The 12580-nt window shown below is 45.8% G+C and overlaps 1 protein-coding gene across 6 annotated transcripts in view; it reads left to right on the top strand.

The window, feature by feature from the left end:
- The window catches only part of UBN1 (ubinuclein 1), a 79638-nt gene extending 67058 nt beyond the window's left edge, over window positions 1-12580 (top strand). For all 6 annotated transcript variants that reach the window (XM_029576655.1, XM_029576656.1, XM_029576659.1 and 3 more), the window contains one exon: window positions 9517-12580. In XM_029576655.1, coding sequence (XP_029432515.1) covers window positions 9517-9569 — 53 coding nt within the window. In that variant the 3' untranslated portion in view covers window positions 9570-12580. The remainder of the gene's footprint in view (window positions 1-9516) is intronic.

Raw genomic sequence — 12580 nt, 5'->3', positions numbered from 1 at the left:
GTAACAGATCCTCGTAATAAAATTTATAAAAGGTGAAACCAGTGAGGATGACGCTGAATAACATCCATGACATAGTGGTTTTCTACTTGAGTCACGTGGTTCCCATGTAATTTTGGTTTTCAGGATATCCACACTGAGTATGCATGCATGGGATCTGTGAACATTTGATCCAAGAACCAGATTAAGTAAAAAAAACAAAACAAAACTTCAGCACTGTTTGGTGGCCAAGGTGACTAACAGGCACCAGCTCTGTTGGGTGCTCTAGTTCCTTTAGTACCGCTAATATCGAATCATCCTACCCTGTCACTTCAATATCATCTCTCTCAGCTCCCCCCAATCCAGATTTAAGAGCAGATGAGGGAAGCAGATCAGATTATTATGGGTGCTCAAGCACCCCAAACGTTGGCACCTGTGCTGAGAAGAATCAGTAGTGCTCTGACAAGGTGAATAATAATATGAAAGCCCTCACAAGGAAGTGGGGTTGGAGCATGCTGGCCCTCAAATCTGACCTGATTTTCAGGATAATCAAAAGGTGTTAATTAGCCCTAAATAAATCTAATGACCCTCCAAATACATTTAGAGGGTAATAATTTCATATAGACTTCAGCCTGAAATTTCAAAGCAGACCTTGTATGCATAAGTCCACTTTGAAAACTAGTGTGTACGTGCTGAAGGGCATGTAGCAGGCGCGCACACGTTTGTACCTGCTTGCTTGTAGACGTAAATGCGTGTGTGCAAGTAGATTCACATGTATTCTTTCTCAAATCAAAAGTATGCCCATAATGCTGTCTCCACCACCTGGAATGCGTTTTCACAGCGAAGAAAGTGCACAACCCCTGAGGCGACTTTCTAAAAGTGTGTGGTAAATGCTTTTGAAAAGTGGACTCTTTAATGAATAACGATTGTAAATATCCTGAAACCAAACCAATTTGTGATTAAGGATGAGAATTTACTGTCCACCCCAAGCTAAGAACTGGGAAGAGAATCTTTTTTTTTTTTTTTTTTTTTTTTTTTTTAAATAATCTGCTAATTGTCACAGCATAATTATGATGTAGTTTTCAGGTATCTGTTTTCTGCCCTGAGTTAATGCAAAGTTATTGAGAAACATGGAAACAGAGGAGGATTGCCCAGCTTGCACTGGAGTCTTGTGTCCGGTGTATGTCTGAGGCTCTCTCCTCCCTGTTCGGAGGCTGTGAGAAAAGACTGCTTGCAACTTTTAGCTCCAACTCTTTAGATTTAAAGAAACAGTTTACCTGATTTTTGAGAGTTCTTTTTAAAAGAAAGCTCTTGAGCTGTTTTGAGCGGCTTCTGTGTAGTCTGACAGCTTGCTGACAGGGAGGTACAGGGGACTGCTAATTAAACCATTGAACTCCTCCTCAGGCTTGGCAGAGCCTGAGCTCGTGGTCCCAGACCACCTCTTCCTTGGAGTTGGCCTTGAGTGAATTACTGTGGGGCAGAAAAAAAAAAGCTGCCTGCTGTCTGGCAAAAACCACAAGTATGTCGTTGGTATCCTCCGCAGGGTTTGCCACAGTAATCAAAGCAAAACTACCCAGGTAGTTGTGCCTTGTTCCTTGCCCCCTTCAAAAGTACCTGCCCAGATTTGTGCCTGCTCTTAAAAAAAAAAAAAAAAAAGCAAAAAATGTGGTTTTCAATATCCAAAACCATGTGCTGGGTTGCCTTCCTGGATCTAACCCTGCCTTGGGAATGCCTATAAAGAAATGCAGGTTAAAGTAATCAGCCCATTTCTGCAGGTAAAACTGTGTTTTACCCATGGAAATGGCTTTCATTTTTGTCCTCCCTACTGTTCTTTTGCCTTTGTTTGTTTAACTGTAGTTGGGTAATGAGAATATTTTTCCTCCTCTCTCTTCCTATAGTTGATTTCCTGAAATGTACTTCCAGATCACTCACCCACCTTGAAGGAAGTATTAAAATGAAAAGTGCATTGTGAGCAAAGGCATGATAAAAATCAGAACAGTAGTCTCGTGCCCTTCCCTTTCCCAGTTTGGTGGTAAAATCACATTTGAATGTTGAGCGATTGCTGAAGCACTGACATCCAGGCTTCCCACACTGCTGTCTAGACCAGCCTTGCCTAAGCCGCTCCTAGAGTTCCCTCCAGCTGGTCTGGTTGGCAGGACATCCACAATGAATATGCACGAGATTAGATTTGTATTCATTGCCTGAAAATCTAATCTCATTCGTATTCATGGTGGATATGGTGACGATCAGACTGTTTAAGAGGGTACTCCAAGATCGGCGTGAGGAACACTAGTCTAGACAGCACAATAGGTAGGTAATAATGTGCAGACTGGTGAACCAAGTAATCCTTTATTTTCCATGTGTTTGTGTTTTAACCATTTCATAAAAATGGAGTGGGGGGAAAAACCAAACCATCATGTCTTCTGTTTTGATACGGTATTTTGCTTAAAATTAAATTTGCGTATAATTTTATTGAGTATAATTTTAAAATGGTTACAGCAAGGAAGGATATGCGCTAGCTCACTGGTTAGATTTCTGGGTTCAGTTTCTAGGTCAGGTCTTTTTTTCCCTAGGCCAGTCAAGGCTGGAGATTTTGGGGAGACAGTACCCACAGCCTCTGTTGGGGAGAAAGTCTATGTAGTTCTCCTAGGACAAGCAGGATGTTAGTCCTCACACATGGATGACATCATCGTATGGAGCCCGGCCCACCTAAGCATGCCCAGCATGCCACTATCCATACATCCACGCGGAGTCCCTCTTCAGCTGCTTCTTTTTTGTGGAGCTATCGACTCACAGTTGTGGCACTCGTGCTCTATTTCTTTCGAAAAACTTTTTTCCTATGCCGAGTCTCTCTCCATTCTTCCAGGTTTTAGTTTAGTCTGCAGCATGTACGTTTTTTTTTGTTTTTTCTGCCTTCTCTGCAGTCTGTTCCCAGTAGTGGTGTCCTTCAGTGTCCACTGGTCATCGACCGCTCACCGGCTGTTTTGTCATGGCATCGGGTTTTCATGGATATCCCCAGTGCCCTCGGATTATGTCCCTCATGGATCTGCACGAGATGTTGTGCAATGCCCCCAGGCACAGGATACACATTTGGGGATGTTGTTTTTGCGATTAGATGACCCCCCCCCCCCCCCAAGGGCTGGCACGCCTGCCTGGACAAGATGGAAAAGTTGTTTGGCTCCAAGAAGTTCAAACCCTCAACACCGGTGTCCGGGTCATCCATGTCGAAGGGCCGGAGGGAACTGATGGACTCTGATCCCTCAGTGTCGGCGTCTCCAGTGGAGAGGGGTGCTGGAGATCAGCCTTCATTGGTCTCCTCTCACTCAAGGGCCTCTGAATTGTCTCTTCCTTCCTCAGCGCCAGGGAAAGACTGGGCTGAGCCCAGTGGGGAAACCCTGGAAACATCACCACCGGTCTCCATCCTCGCACGGTACCGGGCTCAGATTAGCACCAGCTTCTGCTATGATGCTCCCAAAGAGACTCCGCGGCACGAAGGTATCGCCCTCCATTAACGCTAGGGGTCCGAGGCATTCCCCACTGATTCTGGGGCTGGGTGCAAATCTCACTCGGGGCTCCGAGGGAGATCTGGCGGCTCTGCCGCCTCCTCAGGCTGTCCTGTCGTCGGCTGCCTTCAAGGAGGAGCTGTAACTCAGGGTGAAATTGGCAGTTTGAGCCCTACAGGGTTTCGAGCCGCCAGCCCCGCCGGTGTGTCCACTGGTGCTGGAGCCCGCGCCTACTGTGTTGGTACCACTTCTTGAGTGCCTTGAAATAGAGCGCTAGAATCTAAAATCTGAGGAACGTTTGGGATGGTGGAGAAAGAATGCGCTACAAGGAATTGGTAAAGCTCCCAACGGAATAAATAAGGCTGACATCCCCTGAGGAAAAACCCTTTGGTCTGAAACGTGGTCCCGTTGGGCAGATGGTAACACTATCGAATTGACGTCTGTTTTGAAAGTTTAGAGAGCGCACATCTTCATATTATTATTTGAATGAAGAATCTAGCCTTTAGTTCTATTGTAGCGATACTGTCTCGTAAGTGCTATATAAAACAAAATTACAAAAAAATATAGATTTTTGGATATACAAAAATGTGTTTGGCTACATATGAAGTCACGTTTTGAAACATTGATGATTTTTTTAACTTTTTGCACGCTGAACAGATAATTTATAAAAAAAAAAAAGTCGGTGGTGGATTGTTCATGATTATAAAGCCTATGCACATTGCCTGCTGGTAATGGCAACGGAGTAATATATGAAACTTTCCACTCCTTCCTTTAAAAATTTTTTCCAGTATATGTAGTAAAATTACAGGGTTATTGAGTTGTTGGGTTCAACTGGAAAAATTCATGAGAAACAAACAAGTGAGGTGATGTTTTTCTCTGCATTCTCCCAATGCAGCCGATGTCTGTGTCCAGGGTACCATCCCCATTGTGGGGTCCTCCAAGGAGGAAGGCCTTCAAGGCCGGAGGTGCTGCCGAGGCCCTTGATTCCACAGCCAGAGTTGGCTGGTGCGGTTCAGAGTCCTTAGTGGCCCTCTGTGTTCTTGGTGCCATCGGTGCCCAAGCTGCTGTGCAGGGGAAGGCCCCCTCCCATGGGTGCCTCTGGGCAATCTTAGTGACGATGATGCCCCTTACGAGCTGTGGGGGGATGATTCCTTTGAGTCCTCTTCTGATGACTCCGGTGACCTTCCCTCAGACCGGTCTCCTCTGGAGGAGCGGTGGTGGTTTCCACCTGAGGACTTAACCTTTGCTGGTTTCATGTGGGCCATGGCAGAGGCCATCCTGTTCCAACTTCTTATGGAGGAGGATGCCAGGCACAAGGTGCTGGAGGTTTTCCAGTTTGTGGATGCCCCAAAGGAGTAGTAGCTGTTCCCATCCATGAGATTTTCAAGGAGTTGCTCCTTAGAATCTGGGAACACCCCATCTCTGTGCCTCAGGTGAACAGGAAGGCCGAATCAGTATATTTTGTCCAGCATGCTATGGGGTTTGAGAAGCATCAACTCCCACACCAATTGTTTGAGGTAGAGTCCACCCTTCAGAAGGCCAAGCACTCTCACACCCATGCCTTTGCCTCTCCAGGACGGGAACACAAAGCATTGGATGTGCTGGGTAGGAAGGTGTTTCAGGGCATGAAACTGATTGCCCATATCACCTCTTACCAACTATATATGATGCAATATTCTCAACCTCTGGAAGCAGATTCAGGATCTGATCGAGCGCCTGCCCCAGCAGCAACAGGACCCTTGAATGCAGGGTCTTGAATGTGGCAAGCATGAGGTGAGGTGCGCTCCACCTATAATGGTTTTTGAGACAGCGGCGAGGGTGGCGGCCGCGGGAATTGGTGCCCACCAGATAACCTGGCTTCAGGCCTCAGATCTCCGCCCAGAGGGGCAGGAGAAGCTAGCCAACCTGTTGTGTTCTGGCGAAAACCTCTTTGACAAGGTGAGGGATGCTGTGGCTTAGTTAAAGGATCATCATGAGATGCTGCAGCTTCTCTTGGCCAATACATCAGACCTGCTGTCCTCGGTCAGGAAGTCCTCATGTTGGGGCCCAAGGAGGCCCTTCTACTGCCAGAGGAAATACTACCTTCCCGCTTCTCGCACCCCGAACCCAGCGGGTGAGCTCTAGGGCCTGCCCTAGACAGCAACGGGCCCCCAGACCTCAGCTGGTGCCCCTGACAAGCCCCTTTCGGGAATTTGACTGGCTGTGAGGGAGCGGTCGGTTATGGTTCTTCCTGGCCCATTGGCCCAATGTTACCTCGGACCAGTGGGTTTTGTCCATTGTTCTTCAAGGGTACTGACTGAACTTCTTGGGTGTCCCTTTGGGCTCTTCCCCATGCTCCTCTTGGGGCCAGTCCTTGCATCAGGAAATACTTGTAGCGGAACTTGTCATCCTTGAAATGGCCAGGGATGTCAAGCCTGTTTGGCTAAAGCAGCGGGGACAGGGGTTCTACTCCCGATATTTCCTGATTCCAAAGAGAAGAGGGAGACTCCATCCTATTCTAGATGAGAGCCTTGAACAAGTTTCTAAAAAGAGAAAAGTTCAAGATGGTCTCACTGGGCACCCTGATGCCCTCCTTGAAAGAGGAGATTGGCTTTGGCTTTGCTCTGTCAGCTTAAGATGCCTACACTCACATTGAGATCTTCCAAGGTCACAGGAAGTATCTCCAATTTGTGGTGGGCAAGTGACACTTTCAGTACTGGGTGTTGCTATTCGGGCTGGCCTCGGCCCCACGTGTCTTCACCATGGGTCTGGCCATAGTGGGTGTGCACCTTCGCAGGATGGGAATGCAGGTGTTCCCCTACCTGGATGATTGGCTTGTTGAGCCCTACCCAAGAGGGAGCAGTGCGACCATTCAGGTGTTAGAGTCCCTGGTGTTTTATTATCAACTACCCAAAGTCTCACCTCGACCTGTCATCTCAGTAGAACTTCATTGGTGCACTTTTGGACACTGCTTAGTCCTGAGCATATCTTCCCCATTAGCGGGTGCTTCTGTTGGTGGCCATTGTGGGAGTGGTCCACCAGAGCCAGCAAATTTCAGCTTGCCGCATGTTGCGACTCTTGGGATACATGGCCGCGACCATCTATGTTACTCTCTTAGCTCGCTTGCATATACACAGAACACAATGGACCTTGCGGTCCCAATGGCAGCAGGCCACCCAGGACCTCCATTTCAGCATCTGTATTACTCCGCCTCTCAGGGACTCCTTGTCCTGGTGGGAGAGTCTTGCCAATTTGGAACAGGGGGTGCCATTTCAAAATTCTCCTGCCCAGATTGTGCTCACCACGTATGCATCCAACCTGGGGTGGGGTGCCCATATAGAAGGGCTCCGCACCCAGGGCCAGTGGTCCGCCCAGGAAGCTCAGTGTTAGATCAAATTCCTGGCGCTCTGTGTGATTTGGTTCATGCTCTGGGCATTTAGGGATCGAGTGATCAACCAAAGTGGTTCTGATCCAGACCAACAACCAAGTGGTGATGAGGTATATCAACAAAGAGGAAGGTACAAGGTCGTTCCTCCTATGTCAGGAAGCAGTCCAGATCTCGGCTTGAGCTCTTTCCCGGAGTATGGTGCTTCAAGCCATGTACACCGCCGGGACAGAGAACATGGTGGCGGACAAGCTGAGTCAAGCTTTCCGACCCCATGAGTGGTCCCTGAAACAGGAAGTGGTGGATCGGATCTTCCACCTGTGGGGGATCCCAGACTTAGCTCTATTTGCATCCCCCTGCGATCAGTTGTGCTCCCTGTACAGGGGGGACAGTGAACCAGCCTCAGAATCCTTTTTCCACCATTGGGGCAAGGGCCTTCTGTATGTATATCCTTCACTTCCCCTAGTAATAAAGACTTTCCTAAAGCTTCAACAAGACAGGGGAACTATGATCGTCATAGCCCCTCATTGACCGAGGTTGATCTGGTTCCTGCTCCTGCGGGATCTTTCCCTCCGGGAACCAATCAGCCTGGGGACTTCCCCAGATCTCATTACACAGGATCGGGGCAGACTGCACCATCCCAGTCTCCAGACTTTGTCCCTGATGACCTGGATGTTAAGAGATTAATTCTGCAACTCCTCAACCTCTCCGATGATGTGTCTCATCCTGGTGGCTTTCAGGAAGCCTTCCACTAGGAAGTCTTATGGCCTGAAGTGGAAGAGATTTTCCATGTGGTGTGAGCACCGCGGCTTGGATCCGTTTTCCTGCTCCACACCAAAGCTGCTTGATTACCTCCTGTACCTTTTGGATGCTGGCTTATAGACCATCTCTGTTAGGGTACACCTGAGTGCTATCTGTGCCTACCACTGGAGTGTGGATGGTTTGCCATCTCTGTGCAACCCATTGTGGGATGCTTTATGTGAGGTCTGCTTCAGTTGAAGCCTCCCCTGCAGCCTCCCGCTGTGTCCTGGGACCTCAATGTGATGTTGGCTCAGCTCATGAAAGCTCCTTTCAAGCCGCTGCATTCTTGTGACCTCAAATACCTGACCTGGAAGGTCATGCTTTTGGTCACGGTCATGTCGGCGCACAGAGTCAGTGAGCTTCAGGCCTTAGTGACGTATTCACTCTACACGGTTCTTCCATGACAGGGTCATTCTGCGCATGCATCCTAAGCCTAAGGTGGTGACGAATTTCCATCTTAACCAGTCAGTCGTCCTGCCCACCTCTTTTTCCAAGCCTCATTTGCACCAGAGTAAATGGGCTCTGCACATTTTGGATTGCAAGAGAGCCTTACCCTTCTTCCTGGAGCGGACAGCAGGCCATAGGCAGTCCACGCAACTCTTCATCTCTTTTGACAGGAATAGATTGGGAGTTGCTGTTTCGAAGGAGATTCTGTCCAATTGCTTGGCGGATTGCATCTCCTGCTATGCTGAGGCGGGGCTGCAGCTTGAGGGCCATGTCAAGGCTCATTCTGTCAGAGCCATGGTTACTTCTGTGGCCCACTTGCGAGCGATCCCCATGGACGAGATCTGCAAGGCTGCGATGTGGGGTTCTCTGCACACCTTCACCTCTCACTACTGTCTGGACAGGGATGGCCGCCGCAATAACAGTTTCAGCCAGTTTGTACTTCAGAATTTCTTTCAGCTGTAGAACCCAACTCTTCCTGACTAGGGCCCATTGTTCGGTTCAGGCTATCTCCCTCTGTTACCAACAGCACCAGTGTTGTTGTGCCCATTGGCACCTGGTTAGGTGTCTGTTGGTCTCGTCATTGTTTGGGAGTAGCCTGTAGCTAGGGATTCACCCATGTGTGAAGACTACCATCCTGCTTGTCCTAGGAGAAAGTAGAGATGTTTACCTTTAACAGGTGTTCTCCTAGGACAGCAGGATGTTAGTCCTCACAAAACCTGCCTGCCACCCTCCAGAGTTGGGTTTCTCCTATGTTTATTTTATTTTTTCGTAATTCTATGTTACGAGACTGAAGAGGAGCCCCACGTGGATGAATGGATAGTGACATCTGGGCATTCTCAGTGTGTCAGCCAAAGTTTCTAGAAACTTTAACCATACGTTTTTTTTTTGTGCTGGGTTCCATCCGATGATGTTACCCAAGGGTGAAGACTAACATCCTGCTGCCCTAGGAGAACATCTGTTACAGGTAAGCAACTCTGCTTTGCTCAGTGATGACACCTAGAGGCCAAATTAAGGATCCATGTTAGCTGAGTTCCAAAGGAAGATCCTGGTCCCTGTTCAAGCATTGCCATTAGGATGAGTTGGAAGGAGATACAAAAATGTCAAAAATTATAGGTAGTTGTAAATGAAGGCTTGTGGTTGCCAGCTCTGGTTCCAATTGAGGGGGAAGCCCAGAGGAGCAGGAGGAAACTGTCTTAAACTTTTGTTATAAAAAAAAACAAAAAACGTATAGGAGTGCAACAGGTCAATTTGAGCAGATCTTCAAATATTTCTTTGTTTAAAAGTTTGAGAAGTGGAGAGTAGATCAAATCAAGAAACAGGTTGAGGGATTTTTAATTGTTAAGCACTACTGCCTTACTTTTATGTTCCTTGGCCAAACTCACTTATATAACTAAACATCTCCCTTTCAATTGAATTCTGTTGCAGATGGTGCGCAGCTTCATGGGAAGGGGGCCAGCACACAGCAGCGAAAGTTATGACATCAAGGAATGAAAAAAATACAGCGTGAATCCAAGACAGAACCAGGAAGTCCCCCCACACTTCAAAGACTGGATGTTTTAAGAAAGGCATTTGCTGTGGGACTAGTAATGAGAACGCCCATGCCAGTCCACGTCCTTGGGAAGGTATGCAAAGCAGACTGCCATGCGCACTAGTTCAGGAAGAGCACTTAATGGCCCCATGTGTATGTGAAGACTGGCTTCTTTCTAATCAACAAAACGTAAGCGATGCGGAAATGTTGAAAGGATGCCAAAGTCTTGTGGCCGCTCAGACGATATATTTCTAAATCAAATGAGTCTAGCAGAAGATAAAATACATTTTGAACTGAGTTACTGGATTGCTTGAGAAACGTTGGCCTTGATTTCTGCTATGGATCTAGTTTTTTTTTTTTTTTAATCCTGGTAATTTTTTTTTTTTTTTTAATTGAAAACCATTTGCACTTGTGTCTTGAGCCATGTGCCTGGCAGACAGCAATGGGCTGCGCTGGAGCTGTCAAGGGACCTTTTTTTTTTTTTTTTTCCTTGCTCTGATTCCATGTTCTGCATATGAGATCATATTTTATAATGTCCCTTCTACAAAGGACTGATGATTCTTGTGAGACATTGAATGTTTGTATGCCCACCAGCATTCCATTCATTGGGATCAAATAATTTTCTATTGGTCTTCATTGAAATTCACTGCATTGATTAGGAAGGGGCATATCTCAGCTTGCAATGACTGATGGGACAATTCCAGTGCCTTTTATGGTGGAGCAGGAATAAACCATGCACTGACATTCCAGGCTCCAGGATGCTCCCTATAGAAAATCATTTGTGTTTTTTGTACCAGTGTTTTGACTTCTGCCGTTTGTATTTACTTGAGCTTCACATGATTGCACTGCGAAAGCTGCACTGTCCAGACTAAACAATGGGATTTAAACGCTGCACTCTTAAGTCCCTGCCACCACCAGACCAGGAGCACCAGTTTAAGTGGAGTCGAGCCTAAAACAGGTCAATCTGGTAGGCAGGAAGATTCAGATTGGAAGTCCTTGAGGTTGTTCACTCTGGGTCACCAATGTCTTCCTTGCACAAGGTTTTGGCTTATCTTTCTTTTCAAGAGGTGATAACTTACAGATAGCTTGGATGGGAGGGTGATTTCTCGTAACCTGCTTCACGGTTGATAAAATTCTAATTTTTTGTCCTATTACTGAACAGTGAAAATAGTTATAATGCTCTGTATGTATTTTTCTACAGCTGATGTTCTTAGATAGTTGGGCGACAGTGACTAATTCTCTGAGGATATCTCATTTGCTACAGAAAACAGTTACAGAGCTTTGTTCAATTTTCTTGGTACAGTAACCAAGGGCATAAAAAATGTTTAGCTAACTGCAGTTGCTCACAGGGAAACTGATGAGTCCATATTTTCAGATTTATTTTATTTTTATTTGTTTAGCTCTTTTAAGGGGCAAGGTAGCCCGGGTCAAAACTAGTGAGCACAAATGCTGTTATCTCCTTAATAAGGCCAAACATTTAACCATGATATTATCCTCAATATGCAAGTAACTGAACAGTGCATCCAAGGCAATCCATGCTTGGTTTATTATAGCTGTTTGGCTGTGCAAAACAGCTGCCTAATGACCAGTCTCTTAATGCCATTACAAATCAGCAGTAATAGCAATAAGCTATCTTTCTGCTGTAATGTTTGCAAACCTCTGACATGAGGCAAAGCACCCAGGGAGTGCGATTATCCTAGTGAAATCAGATCGTACCTACTATACTTTTATTAAAAATAAAATCTCTCTTCCTTCCACTCTACAGCAGTCAGACCTGTGTAAAGATGAAAATGCTTCTTTGTATCCAGCCATCTGTATTGTTGTTTTTTAATGATAAATTAACCTGCTTCTTGGATATGTAATAGTGCTAGCCAAAGGAAAAAAAAATTGTAGGTTTTAATTATCAACTAACTTAACAGATTTTTCCAGAGCCTTGTGAAGCACTCTGTTCTGTAATACCCAACCCAACGTCCTGCCTTTTTTGGAGCAGTTTCCCTAATACATAGCATGAAACGATAGTTACTTAGAATTTAGAGTGAAATATTTAACATAGCTTTATATTCACCACCTCTCTAATTTGATTTTATTACACTTCCTCTACCTAGCTTCATTGTATAAAAATTAAAAATAAATAAATAAATAAACTGTCACTTGAATGTTTTGAGGATAATTTGATTTTAAACACTACATTAACTAAACAAATCATGGGGTAGATGGGGCCTGACCATCAGTCTCGTCTAATACAATTTCTGTCTGCTTCCTTCTTGTCTCGTGCTGTCCTGTTAAGCTGGTGCCTCGGACTTGCCACTGGCTGGGCCTGTGGATCTGTCTTAATAAAGCATTTTAGCAGCTAATTTATTATTAGACAGCACCCGACTATAACATAGTGATTTAGAAATCAGCTTTCTGATTGCTAAATTAGTTCAGGGCAGCATTTCCCTCTCTAGTGCTCTTTTAATGGCCTGGGTGTGAATAATTACACCCCTAGTCCATAGTCCATTAATGGTCATGGAGTATTTAAAGAAAATGCACCGGATCCTGGTGTGGGCTTGGGGACTGAGACTGCATGTGATGGGGGAGGGAATGCAAAATCAAATCTGGGCAGCTTTTGATGTATTTCTTTATAATGGAGAGGGTGGGGGGCAGGTATGATTCCATGTATGAGAGACAAGAACCTTTTCCTATACATAGGGTGCTACATCTCAACATAACATTTCAACTGACCCAAAAACCTGTTGCACGAATGAAGACGAACCAAAGTGCTGAATTACCCAGTGCGCCCATCTCTATTGCTTAGCACTTAGTTTGTAATGGCTGTTTCTTGTTTTGTACATGGAAGCTGCAATTTTTCTTAAAACTTTACATGTAATGATGCATATAGGAGGGGAGAAGGGGCTGTACCTGAAACCCTCTGATAATCTTGAACAAAGAAACTGAAATAAAATATTTTGATGTTTCCAG

The sequence above is a fragment of the Rhinatrema bivittatum genome, chromosome 14 (genome assembly GCF_901001135.1).
Source record: "Rhinatrema bivittatum chromosome 14, aRhiBiv1.1, whole genome shotgun sequence".
Lineage (NCBI taxonomy): Eukaryota > Metazoa > Chordata > Amphibia > Gymnophiona > Rhinatrematidae > Rhinatrema > Rhinatrema bivittatum.
The sequence above is the reverse complement of the archived record's forward strand: the minus strand, read 5'-3'. Positions and strand labels throughout refer to the sequence as shown.